Here is a 20,484-nt window from a genome sequence, read left to right as displayed (position 1 = left end):
ACTGCAACAACAATTTTTTTTGGGTTCTTGCCATTTTACTCAAATTAATGTTTTAAAATGCTATTTTTGTTTGCTTTGCTCTAGAACTGAACAATGCCACAAAAACATTCTTTACTAAAGAATATTTGAAAAGAAAACAAAGCTTTCAGAAATCCAGCTCTGCAAAGTGGCCCCTACCAAACTGCAGAAAAGCATTCCACCTTTTTGGAGGTAAGGAAAATAATGTAAAAAATGAGAGAGAGAAGGAAAGAAAAAAAGTCTGGTAACATTGTCTAGCATTGTTTTTTAAAGCCATTTTCTTTCTGCCTTCGATATGTTAGTAGAAACATATTTCTGCACTGGTCAATTTTAAGGAAGGATTTGCTAGTGTCTTCTTACTGAAAGCTACAGGTGTATGTATGAAAAACTTGGAGACTATACCTTAAGAGCAAAATCGGACAGAAACTCATGATCAAATTTACCTTGCCTTGCCATCAATAATGTTTAGTATGTAGATAATGAACTTCATTTCAAAAGTAACAGATTTAACAGAAGCACTAGTATTCTTTATAAGTATTTTTAATAACTCATCATAATTTAAGTTTGTTTTATAGGTTATAATCTCATTTTTATTTTTAGTATTTTTTAATTGAAGTATAGCTGATTTAGCATGTCATGTTAGTTTCAGATGTACAGCAACAGCAATTCAATACACACACACACACATATATGTATGTATTATTTTTCAAATTCTTTTCCCTTATAGCTTATTATAAGATATTGAATCTAGTTCCCTGTACTATAACAGTAGGTCCTTGTTGGTTATCTATTTTATATATAGTAGTGTGTATGTTGCTGCTGCTGCTAAGTCGCTTCAGTCGTGTCCGACTCTGTGCGACCCCATAGACGGCAGCCCACCAGGCTCCCCTGTCCCTGGATTCTCCAGGCAAGAACACTGGAGTGGGTTGCCATTTCCTTCTCCAATGCATGAAAGTGAAAAGTGAAAGTGAAGTCGCTCAGTCGTGTCTGACTCTTAGCGACCCCATGGACTGCAGCCTACCAGGCTCCTCCGTCCATGGGATTCTCCAGCCAAGAGTACTGGAGTGGGGTGCCATTGTCTTCTCCAAGTAGTGTGTATATGTTAATCCCAAACTCTTAATTTATCCCTTACCCCACCTTTCCCCTTTGGGGAACCACAAGCTTGGTTTCTATATTATGGGTCTGTTTCTGTTTTATAAATAAGTCCATTTGTTACTTTTTTGAGATTACACAAATAAGTGGAATATGATATATTTGATGTATGATATTTGTCTTTGGCTTACTTTACTTATTATGATAATCTCTAGGTCCATCCATGTTGCCACAGATGGCATTATGTCACTGTTTTTTATGGTTGAGTAATATTACACACATATACACACACACAGATATACACACACACAGATATACACACACACATACATGCACATATAATATACATACATACATATGTATGTATGTATATATTTGCATACATACATCATATCTTTATTCATTAATCTGTCAATGGACATTAGGTTGTTTCCATGTCTTGGCTATTGTAAATAGTTCTGCTATGAACATAGGGGTATGTGTGTAAATCTTTTATAATTAGAATTTGCTCTGATATATGCCTAAGAATGGGATTACAGGATCATATGGTAACTCTGTTTACTTAAGGAACCTACATATCGTTCTGTATAGTGGCTATACCAATTTACATTCCCAACAACATTGTAGGAGGGTTCTTTTTTTCCTGCACCCTCTCCCGCATTTATTATTTGTAGACTTTTTGATGTGAGATGATGCTTCACTATAATTTTGATTGGCATTTCTCTAGCAGTTAGCCGTGTTGAACATTTTTTTATGTGTCTATTGGCCATCTTTATGTTTTTTGTAGAAATACCTATTTAGGTCTTCTGCATATTTTGTGATTTTTTTTTTTCTAATACTGAGCTGTTTGTATATTTTGGAAGTTAATCCCGTGTCAGATTTGTCATTTGTAAATATTTTCTCCCATTCTATAGGTTGCCTTTTTGTTTTGTTTATGGTCTTTTGGCTGTGCAAAACTTTTGTGCTTTATTTAGTCCCATTTTTAAATTTTTGCTTTTATTTCCATTGCTCTAAGGGACAAGTCCAAAAAAAAAAAACTACTGCTATGATTTATGTCAAAGAGTGTTCTGCCTGTGTTTTCTCTAGGACTTTTATAGTATTTGGTCTTATGCTTAGGTCTTTAATGCATGTTGAGTTTGTTTTTGTATATGACATTAGAAGATGTTCTAATTTCATTCTTTTACATGTAGCTATCCAGTTTTCCCAGCACCACTTAATCAAGAGACTGTCTTTTCTTCATTGTATATTCTTGCCCTCTTTGTTATAGACAAACTGGCCATAGGTGGATGGGTTTATTTCTGGACTTTCTATCCCCTTTTATTGATCTATATTTCTATTTTTGTGCAAGTACCTTACTGTTTTGACTACTGTAGCTTTGTAGTATATGCCAAATTCAGGGAGTCTGATTCTTTCATTCTATTTTTCTTTCTCAGGATTGCTTTGGATCTTAATGTATTGTTGGAATCAGTTTGCTGGCATTTTGCTGAGGATTTTTGCATCTATGTTTTTCAGTGATATTGGCCTGTAATTTTCTTTTTTTGTGGTATCTTTGTCTGATTTTGGTATTGGGGGGATGGTAGCCTCATAGAATGAGTTTGAAAGTGTTTCACTTTCATACTATTTTATTTTAATATTTTACAGTTGTCCTGCAAGTTTAGGACAAGTAGAAAGTGTCAGTACTTTAATGTAGAGTGTCTCATCCATGTATAACATACAAGGAATATCAGTTTCTGGGTTCACAGCTAACTAAATGCATGACCTCAGGGATGTCATAGAAACACCAACTTTTGTTTCTGTTTCTGACCTGTAAGATGGTAATAATTATATAACCTAATTAATGTAGTTGTAAGGATCAAATGAGCTGATGTGAAAGTGCATTCTAAATTGTAACTGTACTATAGATAAAAGGAATTATCAAATTAGGGCAAGGCAATCTCTAGTATGTTTTTAACCTTTGAGAATTTGTTATGTGTAATGATCATACAATGTAAACATAAAATATAATTTTGTCTTTGATAAAACCATGGTCTACCAGAGCATGGACAACTGTAGAGTTTTAGTACAGATGAGGAGTCTGGTTGGAGAAACTAGATGTGGGGAGCTCTGATCTTCAGGGAACAAGAGGGCCTTCCATATAAGAAGACTGATAATATCAATACAGCAATGATGTCAAGCAAAAGGAGGTAAAAACAGAGCCTATATGGTTGAGGCAGAAGATAAATTGAATTACAAAATCCTCAAAGTTTGAAGAAAGTAGTTTATGGACAAATATAACTGTATATAGTAGTTTGAATAAAGAAACTTAAAGTCATTTTATCAGCACTATAAAGCATACTATTTACTATAGAATATTATTAATAAATAGTATTCCTATTTATAAGAACTATAAAATAGTATACTCATTATAACACTATTTTGTAAAGTCATAAATAACTAAAGAAACCCACCATCCATTGTTGTTCAGTCACTAAGTTGTGTCCAACTTTTTGTGACCTCATGGACTGCAGCACGGCAGGCTTCCCTGTTCTTCACTGTCTCCCAGCGTTTGCTCAGTCTCATGTCCATTGAGTCAGTGATGCCATCCAACCATCTCATCCTCTGTGTCTCCTTTATCCTCTTGTCCTCAATCTTTCCCAACATCAGAGTCTTTTCCATTGAGTCAGCTCTTTGAATCAGGTGGCCGAAGTGTTGGAGCTTCAGCATCAATCCTTCCAAAGAACATTCAGGGTTGATTTCCTTTAGGATTGACTGGTTTGATCTCCTGGCTGTCCAAGGGACTCGCAAGAGTCTTTTCTAGCACCATAGTTCCAAAGCATCAGTTCTTCAGTGCTCAGCCTTCTTTATGGTCCAACTCTCATATCCGTACATGACTACTGAAAAAAACATAGCTTTGACTGTATGGACCCTTATTGGCAAAGTGATGTCTCTGCTTTTTTAATACACTAGCTCTAGGTTTGTCAGGGCTTTTCTTCCAAGGAGCTAACAGCTTTTCATTTCATGGCTGCAGTCACTGGCTACAGTGATTTTGGAGCCCAGGAAAATAAAGTCTGTCACTATTTCCATTGTTTTCCCCATCTATTTGCCATGAAGTGATGGGACCAGATGCTATGATCTTCTTTTTTTGAATAATAAGTTTTAAGCCAGCTTTTTCACTCTCCTTTCAACCTCATCAAGAGACTCTTTAGTTACTCTTCACTTTCTGCCATTAAAGTGGTATCATATGCATATGTGAGGCTATTGATACTTCTCCTGGCAGTCTTGATTCCAGCTTGTGATTCATCCAGCCTGGTATTTCACATGATGTAGTCTTCATAAAGTTAAATAAGCAGGGTGACAATATACAGCCTTGACATGCTCCTTTCCTAATTTTCCATGTCTGATTCTAACTGTTGCTTCTTGACCTGCATACAGGTTTCTCAGGAGACAGGTGAGGTAGTCTGGTATATCTATCTCTTAAAGAATTTGTAATATATAGCTCAGTTGGTTAATAATCTGCCTTCAATGCAGGAGACCCCAGTTCAATTCCTGGGTCAAGAAGATGTTCTGGAGAAAGGATAGGCTACCTACTCCAGTATTCTTGGGCTTCCCTTGTGGCTCAGCTGGTAAAGAATCCACCTGCAATGCAGGAGCCCTGGGTTCGATCCCTGGGTTCGGAAGATCCCCTGGAGAAGGGAAAGCCTACCCACTCCAGTATTCTGACCTGGAGAATTCCATGGACTGCATAGTCCATAAGGTCACAAAAAGACAGATATTACTGAGCGGCTTTCTTTCAGTAAAATGTATTACATTTAGACCAAAATATGATATAAAATTAAATATAAGAAAGTCATTGTTATTCACAGGATTTCTTGTGAAAGAAGAGAAGATTTAATGTACAGATTATGTGCTTTAAAAGATTCCTTTGAATCCTACCTTCTACCCTATATGCAGATTTTTTAAAAAAATGAATCATCATTCTGATAACCCTTTAATTTCCTTTTGTCTTTTTATATTCTGGGGTGCTAAAGCTATAAATTACATATTTGCATCTTTGTGGTTTCATGTTATTTCTCCTCATAAAAGTTCCACAGAACTCAAGTTTCTATAATTTTTTGTGGAGGAGGTTCAAAGTAACTTTATTACTTAATCTAACTTGGAGAATTTTGAGCATTACTTTCCTAGCATGTGAGATGAGTGCAGTTGTACAGTAGTTTGAACATTCTTTGGCATTGCCTTTCTTTGGGATTGGAATGAAAACTGACCTTTTCCAGTCCTGTGGCCACTGCTGAGTTTTCCAAATTAGCTGGCATGTTGAGTGCAGCACTTTCACAGTATCATCTTTCAGGATTTGAAATAGCTCAACTGGAATTCCATCACCTCCACTAGCTTTGTTCGTAATGATGCTTCCTACAGCTCACTTGACTTCACATTCCAGGATGTTTGGCTCTAGGTGAGTGACCACACCATTGTGGTTATCTGGGTTGTGAACATCTTTTTTGTACAGTTCTTCTGTGTATTCTTGACACCTCTTCTTTATCTTCTGCTTCTTTTCCATCCCTACCATTTCTGTCCTTTATTGAGCCCATCTTTGCTGCTCAGACTACCACTCTGTCTTCTTGCATGTCTTTTTCTTTGGGATGGTTGAAGTCGCTGTCTGATGTACAATATTATGAACTTCCTTTCATAGTTCTTCAGGCACTCTGTCTACCAGATTTAATCCACTTAATTATTCTTCACTTCCAGTGTATAATCATAAGGGACTTGATTTAGGTCTTACCTGACTGGCCTTGTGGTTTTCCCTACTTTCTACAATTTAAGTCTGAATTTGGCAGTAAAGATGCTCGTGATCTGAGCCACAGTCAGTGCCAGGTCTTGTTTTTGCTGACTTTAGAGTTTCTCCCTCTTTGGCTACAAAGAATATAATCAGTCTAATTCCGGTGTTGACCATCTGGTGATGGCCATGTGTAGACTCATCTCTTGTGTTGTTGGACAGGTGTATTTGCTATGACTAGTATATTCTCTTGATAAAACTCTGTTAGCCTTTCCCCTGCTTCATTTCGTACTCCAAGGCCAAATTTACCTGTTATTTGGCATATTTCTTGACTTCCTACTTTTGCATTCCAATCCCCTGTGAAGAAAAGGAGATCTTTGTGTGTAGTGTGTGTTATTTCTAGAAGATGTAATCTTCATAGAACCAGTCAGTTTTGGCTTCTTTGGCATCAGTGATTGAGGCATAGACTTGGACTATGTGAATATGGTACCATTTATTCTCTGTTGATAAGCAAATGAGTGATACAGTTTCTGTTATTATAACAACATTGTTATAAATATTTTCATGTCTCTTGGAGCATAAGAGTTCCTCTAGAATAAGTGCCAGTAAAAAACAGCTGGGTCATAAGAAAAACATATTTGTAATTTGATTGCCTAAACCAAACCATTTTCCTAAATGACTACTGATCTGTCACCAACTTTGTTTACCACATTTAGTGTTTTCAGTGGGTATAAAATGTTATCTCATTGGGGATTTAATTTCAATCTATCTAATTACTAACAGGGATTGAAAATAGCTTTGTATATGTATCAGTTATTGAATTTCTTCATTTGTGAAATTCCTTTTCAGATTTTGTCCATTTTCCTATCAATTGCATTTTTCTTACTGATTTTTGAGAGTTTTAAAATATTTTCTGCTGTTTCCTTTTCTTGTTAATTATATGAATGGCAGCTGTCCTCTCTCACTTGTTTTTGTTCTCACTTTATCATGTCTTTAATGAATTGTAGTTTTTCATTTTTTAGCATCTTTCTGGTATATATCATCTGATTTGAGAAATTCTCTATCCTCAGTGTCATAAAGATATTTTCCTGTGTATTTTTCAAATATTTTAAAGGTCTTTGGAAGTAATTTGTGTTGTTGATACTTTCTGGATTTTGTGGTGGTGAGGAGAGTGGGTGTTGTGTTATAGGGTAGGGATCCAATTACTTTTGGATTTTTTTCCTATTTTTTCCAACCACGATTTAATAATTCATTATTTCCCCACTGACCCACAGTGTTAATCTGTCACTGTTTCAATTTCCATTTCTGTGAGTCTTTTTCTGAAGTCTTTATTTGGTTCCTTTGGTCTGTATGTCAAGTTCTATCTCGGTTACTGAAGCCTTAAAAGAAGTCTTGATATCTTCCTTCAGACTTGTTTTGCTGCATGAGTGTCTTGACCATTTTTTTTTTTTTGACTCTTTGAATCTTAGAATCATCTTGTAAAGTTCCATGAAAACTTTAAAAGGGTTGGACGAATTTAGAGAGTATTTAAATTTATGCATTACCTTGTGTAAAATAGATAGCTAATGGGAAGTTTCTGTATAGCACAGGAAGCTCAGCCTGGTGCTCTGTGACAACTAGAGGGGTGGGATGGAGTGGGAGGTGGGAGGGAGGTTCTAGAGGGAGGGGACATATGTATATATATGGTTGATTCATGCTGATATACGGCAGAAACCAACACAACATTGTAAAGCAATTATTTTCCAATTAAAAAGAAAAAAGAACACCGTGTTGAATTAAGGGAAGAAGTTCCTATTCAATGCATGAGTCTATGTGGGGAGAATTGACACCTTAATAACTTTCCCTATCCACTAAATGGTTTTTCTTTTATTTAGATCTTCTAACTCTTTCATGTCTTATAATAAAATTTGATAATTTCCTTCACTGATGTTTTATACACATTTTAGTTAGATTTATTCACATATGTTTGCTGTTGTTATCCTCTTTTCTCCTCCTCTGAACCTTGAGTGAGGCTAGTTACTCCAGTTCTACTTGTTAATTAACGGCTACTGTCATCACCAGTCCACACACTCATTTGTTTCCTTTTATCCTCATGTCCTACTTTCTGTTATGTTGAATTTATTTAATCTGTATCTTTTCATTATAGTTTTAAATCATGTTTATTGTTTTCTCTGCATATGTTTTAATTTATGGGAATGTTGTTATATTATTGCACTGTTTCTTATCTTTTTCATCTAGCACTAGACTTTTAGATAAACCTTGGTGCCTATGTGTATTTCTAAATCCTGTTCTCTGAAGGTATGCATTTACCACATTTTATCCAACTGTTCACTGATTGGAGCACAGAAAACCTCCAGCTCCCTGCCACTACATGTAATACTAATGAATATCCTAATGTGGGCCTTGTGAAGATTTATTTGGCATATACACTCAGGAGCAGAATGTCTGGGTCATATATTTGAGTAAATATTGCCAACAGTTCCCCCAAATGCCATTATAGATACCTGTAACAGTGCATGAGGCTTGGGGGAAATTGGAACTATGGAAAATGACAAAGAATGGAAGTTAGGAACCCTCATTATTAATTTAATTTGCTTTTATCTGATCTCTAATAGTTTAAGATAGTTCAAATACTTATCAGTCTTTCAGATTCCTTTTCTGTAACTGCTCTCCTCATTTTCCTAAGGAGGTTTCTGCCTTTTATCAGTTTTATGGAATTGTGTATTCAGGATACTAATCCTCTGTCTGCTTTAGACATTATAAATGTTTTATCCCACTTTATAATCTGTATATTAAGTTTATCCATGATGTCCTTCACTGAAAGAAATTCAACTTTGACATAATTAAATCCACCTTAATTTTGTGTTCTCATTGTATTTTAAAGTTTTAAGAAGTTCTTCCCCATTCCCAGGTTACAAAGGTTTTTGCTTAGGTAAAACTATAAAGTTAATATTAAAAAATATTTCTCACTTAGGTTATCTAGAATCTACCTCTTATTGTGTGTTACAGAGGATTCATGTCTCCCTTCAAACAAAATAGCCTAGTTTTCTGAATAGTAAATAATGATTCTGGGTTTTTAAAATTATTCCTTAACTGCATTGTATAGAAATGGCCTTGTGGGATTTTGATCCCATATTCAGCAGCCTTACTGAATTACCTTCAGTTTCATTATAGGGTTTGAGGGGCTTTGAATGAAGATAATCATATCTGCCTTACCTGTAAATAAAGACAGTTTTATATGTTTCAAACTAATATGTATGCTTTTTCCTTCTCTTTTTTTCCTTGCCATACTTTCTGAACAGGGACTTCTGTTTGATTTTGAATAGAAAAGTGATAGCAGCATCTCTGATATTAAAAGAAATATTTTAATATTCCTGATGCTGAGATCCATATTATATCATAGTACTCAACATACCATGCCGTCTGTGCCATTAATTGTTTTCTCAAAACAGTTTCTTTTCAGCTAAATGTTCAGAAGTTGGTAGAAGGAAGTAAGGTGGGAAAAGAAGATATTATGGAAAAAAAATAGACATTCATGTAGACACCTTGGGCTTCATACAATTACTATTCTTTCCACAAAAACAAAACAGAAGTTGCTTGGTGGTGCCACTCTGCCTGCTGGGGGTACACGCAGCTTTGGGATGGCTCCATGCTAAACAAACATTGAAGCCAAAATCCATTTCAGATTTCTTTCAGTTAGTAAAAAGAGATGCTAGTTCATACCTTTCATACAAGCAAAGTGGCATAAAGCGGGAAATTCTGCTTTTGTCTGAAGTTCTTTTATTTAACATCTATATTTTTGAGTAAGATTGCCCCATGTTTCCGTTTTCAACATATCTTTGTTCTCAATTTGTTTTGAGTCAGTTTATATGATATATCTCTTCGAGGAGTTAATTTTTTCTGTTTTAATATTCATTGACAGAAAGCTGTTTATATTGTTTAATCTCTGCTGTGTCTATAGCTCTCTTCTCTGTATATTATCAATATTGTTTTCTTATGCCCTGCTTTTTTCCTGATCATGCCAGATATTTGTAAATTTTATTATTCTTTTTAAATAATGACTTGAAATTGACTCTATTGTATCTTTAATTTCATTAATTTCTGCTCTTTGTTAAATCCTTACTGCTATTCTTTTTTATTTATTCTGTCCTTTTTATACCATAGTAAGGTGCCTTTCTAGTACATTAATTTTTATCCTTTTAATTTTAAAAAAATTATTATTTAAGGTCATCAGTTTCCCTCTCAGTAATCTCAGTAATCTTGCAGTATTTTTATTAGTCTTCATTTCTGATTGTTTTTCATAAGAATAAAGCACACTTAATTTGATACTGATTGAACCATCTTGATTAAAAGTAATAAAACTAAACAAAAATTAGGATAGTTGAAAATTGAATGTGGATATAATATCCATATTATATACATATATTTAATAATATCCATATTATACCACAGTATTCAACATCATGCCATCTGTGCCACGTTAATTGTTTTCTCAAAACAGTTTCTTTTCAGCTTAATTTTTCAGAGGTTGGCAGAAGGCAGTAAGGTGGGAAAAGAAGATATTATGGAAAAGAATAGACATTCGTGTAGACTCCTTTGGCTCCATACAATTAGTATTCTTTCCACAAAACCAGAGCAAAAACATTTTAACATAGTTTTAGATTTCCTAATCAATGAAGTTGATGTAAACTTTTTTTTAATTCATTCATCCATAAAGCTCACTCACACTTACTTATCCCTTTCACCTTGTCAAGTAGTGTCTTGAGAGACATTGATGAATAAGCAGACATGTTTTAAATTTATTTCTTCCAAATACATGGTATGTGTCTATACATAAAATGAGCTATGTGAGAAGAGATGGAGATATTCTAGATATGAGAGAGCTAGCACTCTGCATCCCTTACCAGGTGCCAAAACATGTTAACCCACGCCCTTAGTTTTTCCCTCTGAAGTGTCTATTGTTTCCAAGTGTGGCATCCTCAGTTTATCAGTATCTAATTGACTTGATTTTCAGGCATGCCATGGTTTAGTTGGTTTCCTAAGAAACCAGTTTTGTATATATTAACAAGCTAAGAGGTTTTACTAACATGTTTTGCCAAAATGAAGTTCCATGTTATTGAATTTTTTTCTAAATATACTCAAATCAAAGAAATGAAAAAAAAAGTCATGATTTAAAATCCGATGGCCTAATTTTTTCTGGTAATAACAAGAACATGCAGCTAAAATGAAGGTATCTGAGACATATTTATGACCAATCCATTTGTTTTATTGTAAAGCCTAGGGAATTGTTTTATTTGGTCATTAGCTCATCTGAAGGTGTTAGATTGATTCTGCAAGTTTAAACATGCTCAGTATAAATGAAGGAATATCCACATGGAAAAGAATGCTTGTCTCTAATAGAGAACAAAACAATATATGATCAAATAGCAGGAGTTTGAATATCACCCAGAAATTTGCTTTCTCAGAAAGTTGGAGGTAAAATCAGAGAGATTTTACAATGTGCTGTAGCCTTGGTGCTATCTTACTAGAAAGTTCATTAACCTTTTCGCAAGGTAATTTTTCAAAAGGGCCTAAGAATTTTAGTTTCTCTTTCTATTTATTTTCTAATGGCAGAATCAGGCCCTGTTTTTGCTGTACAGTTTAATAATGAGTTTAAAATTTATTTTGGAAGCCAAATCAGCCCTACAATATAAGAAACTGCTTTAGAAATACGTAGCTACCTGCAACCACACTAAAATGTAAAATCATAGATTCTGAAGTTAGAAAATATACATAATGTAACTTCTCCAACCAATACAAGAACAGCCTCAACAGTCATGCTCAGAGATAGACATCTAGATTCTGCATATCACATGCTTATCACTTACTATCTGAATAAGTACATTTGTTCATTTTAACAACTCATTCACATAAATTTCTGTGTAAATGAAATCTGGCTTCTCATAATTTCCTTTTATTGGTTCAAGTCTGTTTTAATCTTCCTCCATGTGACTGTTCTTCAAATATACAAAGACACATTTGATGTTCTAGACACGTCTTTATTCCACACAGACCCTATATACATTCCCTTCAGCTGTTCCTCATAGGTCCTGGTTTCTAGTTCCTGGTTGCCTGTTTCAGAGATACTAGTGGGACTAGAAACGACATCAGTTGGATACTGATACACTAAGATGCAATGCCTGGAAATTGTAGATATTTCAGAGGAAGAAACTAAGATTGACAGAATCATCACAGCAACTAACACTTGATAAGAGGTATAAGAGCTAGCTCACTTTTATATAAAATATTTCCTTTCCTCTTCACATGGCCTAATGTTATTCTGGTGTTGGGTCATGAATTCATGGTCTCTGTTGAAGGCTAAATAGTTCAGTTGGGCAGTGGAATAAAAACTAAAACACTGTTTTCTTCTGGAAAAACCATAGCTTTAACTATATGGACTTTTGTTTGCAAAGAAATGTCTCTGCTTTTTAATACACTGTCTAGGGTTGTCATAACTTTTCTTCCAAGGAGCAAGCGTCTTTTAATTTCATGGCTACAGTCACTGTCCACAGTGATTTTGGAGCCCAAGAAAATAAAAGTCTGTCACTGTTTCCATTGTTTCCCCATCTATTTGCCATGAAGTAATAGGACTGGATGCCATGATCTTAGTGTTTTGAATGTTGAGCTTTAAGCCCGCTTTTTCACACTCTCCTCTTTCACCTTCATCAAGAGGCTCTTTAGTTTCTCTTCACTTCCTGCCATGAGAGTAATATCATCTGCATATCTGAGGTTGTTGATATTTCTCCCAGCAGTCTTGATTCCAGCGTGTGATACATCCAGCACAGCATATAACATGACGTACTCTGCATATAAGTTAAATAAGCAGGGTGACAATATACAGCTTTGACGTACTCCTTTCCCAATTTTGAACCCATCCCTTGCTTCATGTCCAGTTCTAACTGTTGCTTGTTGACCTGCATACAGGTTTCTCAGAAGGAAGGTAAGGTGGTCTGGTGTTCCCATCTCTTTAAGAATTTTCCATAGTTTGTTGTGATCCACACAGTCAAAGGCTTTTGATAGTCAATGATGCAGAAATAAATGTTTTTCTGGAATTCCCTTTGTTTTCCTGTGATCAAATGGGTATTGGCAATTTGGTCTCTGGTTCCTCTGCCTTTTCTAAATCCAGCTGGTACTTCTGGAAGTTCTCAGTTCACGTACTGTTGAAGCCTAGCTTGATGGATTTTGAGCTTTACCTTGCTAGCATGTGAAATAAGTGCAACTGCATGGTAGCTTGAACATTCTTTGGCATGCCTTTCTTGGTATTGGAATGAAAACTGACCTTTTCCAGTCCTGTGGCCATTGTTAAATTTTCCAAATTTGCTGACATATTGAGTGCAGCACTTTAACAGCATCATCTTTTAGGATTTGAAATAGCACAGCTGGAATTCCATCACCTCCATTAGCTTTGTTTGTAGTAATGCTTCCTAAGCGCCACTTGACTTCACACTCCATGTGTCTGGCTTTAGGTGAGTGACCATACCGTTGTAGTTATCTGGGTTATTAACAGTTATTAGCTGGTATAAAGTACAGTCATTCTGTGTATTCTTGCCACCTCTTCTTAATCTCTTCTTCTGTTAGGTCCTTACCATTTCTGTTCTTTATTGTGCCCATCTTTGCATGAAATGTTCCCTTGTTATCCCAGAACTGATGGCACAGACTTAAAATGTTGAAACAGATAATAAGATGACTTTGGTACTTGACACTGAAATTTTTCAGCCTTTGATCAAGAGAAACCAAGAAGGAAGTGAAGGAATTCAGCACAGCCAAATTCAAATTTGACTGTCACTGTCTAATAAATGGTGCTATTTAATTTCTTTATTTTTATTTATTTTTTAATATAAATTTATTTATTTTAATTGGAGGTTAATTACTTTACAATAATGTATTGGTTTTGCCATTCATCAACATGAATCCACCACGGGTGTACACGTGTTCCCCATCCTGAACCCCCCTCCCACCTCCCTCCCCATACCATCCCTCTGGGTCATCCCAGTGCACCAGCCCCGAGCATCCTGTATCATGCATCAAACCTGGACTGACAATTCGTTTCACATATGATATTATGCATGTTTCAATGCCATTCTCCCAAATCATCCCACCCTCACCTTCTCCCACAGAGTCCAAATGACTGTTCTATACATCTGTGTCTCTTGCTGTCTCTCATACAGGGTTATCATTACCATCTTTTTAAATTCCATATATATGTGTTAGTATACTGTATTGGTGTTTTTCTTTCTGGCTTACTTCACTCTGTATAATCGGCTCCAGTTTCGCCCACCTCATTAGAACTGATTCAAATGTATTCTTTTTAATGGCTGAGTAATACTCCATTGTGTATATGTACCACAGCTTTCTTATCAATTCGTCTGCCGCTGGACATCTAGGTTGCTTCCATGTCCTGGCTATTATAAACAGTGCTGCGATGAACATTGGGGTACGTGTGTTCAGAAATGTGCAAATGCTTTAAAGTCTGACCACTGTATGACATTGTTAGGGCAATGGGCAATATGTGTATTCACTGTGAATTATCCTAGAAAATTGTGGTCAATCTTGGAATAAACAATGAAGATTGAGGAGCTTGGAATTAAGAGAGGTAATAGAAAACTTACTGTGTCTCTGAGAGACGCTGTGGTCACCTTATCCTATTCTGTAATCATGGTGAGTGGCGTACCCTTATGGGTGATGGTCGATATGCACCCTAGCATACAGAGGTTGGCAAGGTGTACAGAGGTACTCTGAGGACGATTCTGGGTTTGTGCAGTGGCTGCAGGTTATACTTTGTGTGTATTACACCTTTTATCCCAGACAGTCTGAATATTTCTTGAAAAATCATATGCTCTGGACCTGTTCTGTATATGAGATACAGCACTACTACCTTAGCTCAGCACTGGAAGAGTAGCAGTCTTGTTTGATCACCAGCAACAGAGTTAGAATTAACAGATGAGGAATATAAGGATATTCCCCCAGTATAGAGGGATGCAATAGGACCTGGTTTTGAGAGCAAAAAAAAAGATGAGAAAATAGCCACAGAACTCTGAGAAATGCAAAAATAAACACAGGTCAAGCTTATTATTTCTGACAATAACAGCAGTGGTGATTTCTTTTTCTAGAATATATAAGATATAATAAGATATATTAGCATATAAGTTGTAGCATCATCATTCTCAATGGCAATACCTGGGAATAAAATGATAATTACAAAAGCTCTATTTATAAATAAATAAAAGAACTCTGGAATTGAAGTCTTGATGAGGAAAATTCCAGTAGATGGAGAGTCCCCAGTGAAGCTAATACTGCCAACTACTTGCTTCTCTGGAAGTATTTAATGAGTCTGAGAGTTATCTGAGGATCAGTCTTGCCATAGGCAGAGGACTCTATTAGGGGAAGAGAAATCAGCTGAGGTTTTTCACAACCATATGGACTGACATGTCAGGTTGGACAAAGAGTCTGAACATATGGCCATTTTCCCCATGAGACATTTGCTGAGAGCTGTGGCAGTACAAGAGGCTACATAGTTGGCTAGTTGGCCCAAACAAGCAAAATAAAACCTCTGGCAATCTCAGAGAGGTCAGGAATCAGCCACAGAACACGGAAGTCTACAATAAACACATAGGAAGATTTCTCCTAAAGATATTTGCCACATTTTAAGTCTGTGTAGGATGGAAGATGAAAGAGTTACTTTCACAACCTCTGAAAAGCAGAACTTTCAGATTAGAGGAGATAGAGACCTGTTAACCTCTTAACCAAAAAACCCAAAGGACCACGCTCAAGGAGGGGTCAAGACCCGAAAGCAGAGTTCAAATCCGCAGTCCCATAGTGAACTCCATAGGGTTTAGGGGATCATGTCACAGAAAAGGAGCATGCAGTGAACACAGAATAGGCCATGCCTGCAAATCACTTGAAATCAGAGGTTGAGGGAATCTAATAAATAGGCAATGTAACATCAACCTCAACCCAGCTTACTGAGTTGAGACAATGAGCTTCTCACTTTACCTGCCTGACAAAAGGACCAGTCCTCTGCGGAGAGAAATAACATCTACTTCAGTAATTCATACAATAAAAAATGGGACATAATTTAAGAAAGGAAGGTTAAGAAATTGTGACTAATAATCAACTAAAATGTTGACCTAAAATGATAGAAACAATCAGTTATTTTACTAGCAAAACACTTTATTCAGAAAGAACAAAGGATTACAATTCAGGACTTGCACTTTATGGCAAACCACAGGCAAGTCCAGAAAACAAGGGAGAGAACTGTCCTTTTGAAGAGGAGGAGGGGCTATTACAGAGTCCACTGGAGGAGACTGAGTTCAAAGTGTATTGGCTTTTCATTGGCTAAATTGTGACAGCCTCTTATTGCCAGCTGTTGCTGGATTAGGAAAAGTTCTTCCTCTTGATGGGTAAGAAAGTAGCAGCCTTCTTTCTGTTAGAAATGCAAAGGTACATCTCTTCCTGTTGGGTCTGTAATTGACATGGAGTGGTGGGGCATGAGAACTCCCCTTTCTGACCTCCTGACTGTTTTAAGTGAGGTTTCTCTTTATTAGTTTTCACACATGAGTGGCAGCAGAAAACAGATGCAGATCCCTAGATGATCTAGACGTTGGACTAGCTGACTAGGATTTAAACTGTTAGGAAAAAATGTCAATGAAAATAGAGAAAAAGATGAGCAAAGTAGGTGAGAGGGTGGACAATGTCAATAGAAAAAGGAACTATAGAAAATAAAAGAGTGGACACTGCAGCTTGACAATCAGTGAGCCATATGTCGTTAGCAGTTTAGGTCATGGTGTTCAGAATCACTGCCATGGGGGAACATGCCCTGTTTCCACTTCTGCTTCCTCTGCTCAAGCACAGTCGATCCCCTCAAGCCCCTTCTCTCAGAACCCAAACATGGTTTGTTTGTTGTTGTTTTTTTTTTTTTTGCCAATGCACTGTTCTCATTCTCTCCTGCCTTTTGCAGGTTGAACAATACAAATCTGCCATACTTATCCATGTTCTACTTCTTTCATGCAGCTGAGCTATTTGAGAAAGTGGATGGAGAGTTCAGTCTGTAAGCATAGTCCTGCCTCTTACTATGTATATAGATCCCAAGAGAGAAGGGATCAAGAAGCACCTAATTTTTTAAGCCAGTTTACTTTAAGTCTTTGATTTTCTAAATTACCAGTGATAGACTGTATTAATGAAGCCAGTGATCCATTTGCCAGAATATAGATGATATAATTTGCAAGGTATAACCACATAATCCTCAGCTTGTAGCCCCTTAGACAACTTTTAACCTACCTCATCATGGAGAATCACCCACCTGGGTTTACCTCCTAGATGCTTCCAAGTTAGGAGAGCAATGGAGAGCTTTGAAGTCAGGGATGTCACACTGAACAACCCCAGGAAGCATCTTTCCATATAGTCATCTCTGTGAAGGGTCCTCTCTGGAGTTCTGCAGTGCATAGCATAAGTAAGCCAATATGATAATTCTGCATCTTTTCTCATTTCCTGATTCAGGGGCATATACCTAGTGGCTGCTTGATCCTAAGGACAGTCTCTCCATCAGGAAAGATAATATCCACAAAAGTATTTCATGCCTCTTGCATACGACACCTCCATGCATAACATTATCAGAAAGCACCATGATACCCCAATATTTATACAAAAGAAAAATAAACAGGGAAATGCTCATTAAATAAGATAAATTTAAAAGGTTAATTATAGATGGATTGAAAAGATGCAGTCTATAGTCTCATCAATGTCTTATTGAAGATGTCCTCAGTGTTCAGATAAAAATGATTTAAAAACTAGAGTAAAGTCAAGGTCACTTCCAACCAAGAACACTTGTAACACCTGTCATGACAAATGCAAATAGGAACAGACTATAACAATTTTTCTATGTATAGGTTAAAGGTTGTATAATCATCCTACATTATTCATATTACTGACAAAAAGCCTTCCATTGTGGATAGCCATTACTTTATTCTTTTAATTGAGGTATAGTTGATCTACAATGTTGTGCCAATCTCTACTGTACAGAAAAGTGATCCAGTTATACATATATATAACTATTTTTATATTCTTTTCCATATTCTTTTCTGTTACCACAGGATATTGAATATAGTTCCCTGTGCTATCCATTAGGGTCTTCTTGTTTATCCATGATAAATGCATTAATTAGCATCTACCAACCCCAAACTCCCAGGGCATCCCTCGCCACATCCTCCTGCCTTTTGGCAACCACAAATCTGTTCTCTGTGTCTGTGAGTCTGTTTCTGTTTTGTAGATAGGTTCATTTGTGCCATATGTTAGATACCACATATGTTTAGTTTCGCATCATATTTGTCTTTATTGTAAATGTATAATTTTAAATCTCATAAATTTGTTTTAGACTCCAAAAATCCTGAAGTTATGGAAGGAGTTTTGGGGTTTTCTTTTTTTATTTGCTGAGTATGCTTATATTTGTGCAGTTAAAGTATTTTTCAGAATGATATAAAATAAGTAGCTTCTGGAGAAATGACAGTTTGCATCACATATTCCTTTGAGAAAGTAAAATGTAAACTGCTCAGTCTCATTTTGACCAATCAATAAAGAATTTAGGCTGACGATACTAGTGAAGGCATAAAGAACTTCCAAGAGAGAAAACCTCAGCATTCATAATTTTAATCCAGAATTTCAGAAATAAGGTGCCCTAAAATAGACTAACTACAAAATAAGACCATTATGATAAAACAGAACTTTTTGTCTCATCTTGGAAAATCCTCAGTTAATGTAAACAGATGAAAAAAAATTTTTTTTTTTTACGTAAGGGAGAAGTGATAGGTTTCTGTGTTCTTTAGTTTCTTTCTTTTTTAAAGCAAAACAGTTCTGGGTGTAGGTTTCTGTTATACACTATGACCTTAAATTAATCCTAATCCCCTGGTCATATCCCAGACCATTAAATCAGAGTTTCTGGGGATGATCTCAAAAATCTGTAGTATATAAAGATCCCCAGGACAGTCCAAAACGCAGCCAAAGTACTAAGGTTGATGTACATTACTCTAGAAGCTGCTAGGACTTGCGACTGTATAGCAGAACAGAATGTGGACTCAGAATGGAAAGGTACTGTGAAAGATTCTTTTATTTATTCTCTGACTTCCAAGCAGTATCATATCCAAGCTTTTATGAAGAATGAATTAACCAGACAGAATACAATGTTATAAATAAAGGAGAAGATTGGTGTTTTTGTTACATTGAAATGAAGTTAACTGTGGCATAATGCAAAGATAGTTTAATAGTGCATGGCAGTTGTCCATTTGTTTTGGATAGGAAACATAAATTTAATTCTTGCCTGGAGAATTCCATGTATAGAGGAGCCTGGAGTCCGCTGAGTCGGACGTGACTTAGCAACTAAACCACCAATACCAATTTGAAACTACATTGAGAATTTAAGAAATCTGCAAGTAATGGCACAAGTTAGAGTTTAGCCAATATGTACCTCTCCGGGGTAAATGCCATGGGATTTAGGAGACAACAGAGTGTTTATTATTTCCATATTGTATCCAAGGCACCAAATCTATTTGCCTATTTTTTCATCTATTAAAAAATACATTTAAAAAATCTATTAAAAAAGGAATGTGGGCTGAAATGATTATCAAGGCTATCTTAAGAGAGGAAAAGAAGTTATGCCAAAAAAAAAAAAATGATAAGTATGTAAAGAAAGGGGTAGGGACAATTCCACCTTCTTTCCTTTGGGGACATTAAGGAGTTCACTAATGATCTGAAGATATACTTGAATGTTCCAGGCCTTTTTTGTCAACTGGTGGAACTACTGCCATTTGTGATTCACAATATCATAATTACAGCTGCATGTTATGTTTTTACAGTGAACATGAAGTGGAAAGTCTTATTTATTATGGCTTTAAAAAGATGAATATTAAATGAGATGTATACTCACAAATTTCTGCAGCTATTTGAATATTAGTCCATTAAAATTAATAAGATAATGAAACCATTTTAATGTTTCTAGATTTATAATTTGCTACTAAAACTTGCAAACAACTAAACTTCAAAGCTTTACCTTCACTAGTATCAGGCTTGTGCTATATTAAAATATTTAAAATAGAAACTTCATAACTATGCAGACAATGAAGTATTTTTTATTAGCAAAGTTCTATCCTGTATATACACATTTTAACTTTTTTAGAAAGTTGAGAAATTTTAGGTACTACTCATTGGTAAACAGTTCTGTTATTTTCGTAATACAGTAGAGGTTCTAGTGTCTTCCATAGTCACTTAAAATATATGTTCTACTGCATTTCTGATGGGCTTAAATAGCATGTTGATGTAAAGCAAGATTATATAAAAATTATATATTTTGTAGTAAAATTTGAAAATATAACCTATCTTGGAAACAGTTTCTAACCTATTAAATTTTCCTGCAATACTGTATTAAAATATCCTTTTTCCTAAAATATTAAAGCAAGGAAAATAATAATATGTGGCATAGGAACTGCTCTTTCAGTTGTTACTTCTTCTGGTCTGAGAAAATGAAAGGCCATTAGGATAGTTTCTAAAAATATTCCAAGAAAATTTAAAGAGAGACAATTTGTCTTCTAGAAACATTC

General features: G+C 35.6%; 1 protein-coding gene across 1 annotated transcript in view; it reads left to right on the top strand.

The window, feature by feature from the left end:
• RNF180 (ring finger protein 180) overlaps positions 1 to 20,484 on the top strand; it is a 240,461-nt gene that overhangs the window by 183,902 nt on the left and 36,075 nt on the right. Inside the window, exon 6 of the mRNA XM_052659307.1 lies at positions 85 to 210. Within this exon, the coding sequence (XP_052515267.1) occupies positions 85 to 210 (126 nt within the window). The remainder of the gene's footprint in view (positions 1 to 84; positions 211 to 20,484) is intronic.

This window comes from Budorcas taxicolor, chromosome 20 (genome assembly GCF_023091745.1).
Source record: "Budorcas taxicolor isolate Tak-1 chromosome 20, Takin1.1, whole genome shotgun sequence".
Classification (NCBI taxonomy): Eukaryota; Metazoa; Chordata; class Mammalia; order Artiodactyla; family Bovidae; genus Budorcas; species Budorcas taxicolor.
Note: the sequence above shows the minus strand (reverse complement) of the source record. Positions and strands in the feature narration are given on the sequence as shown.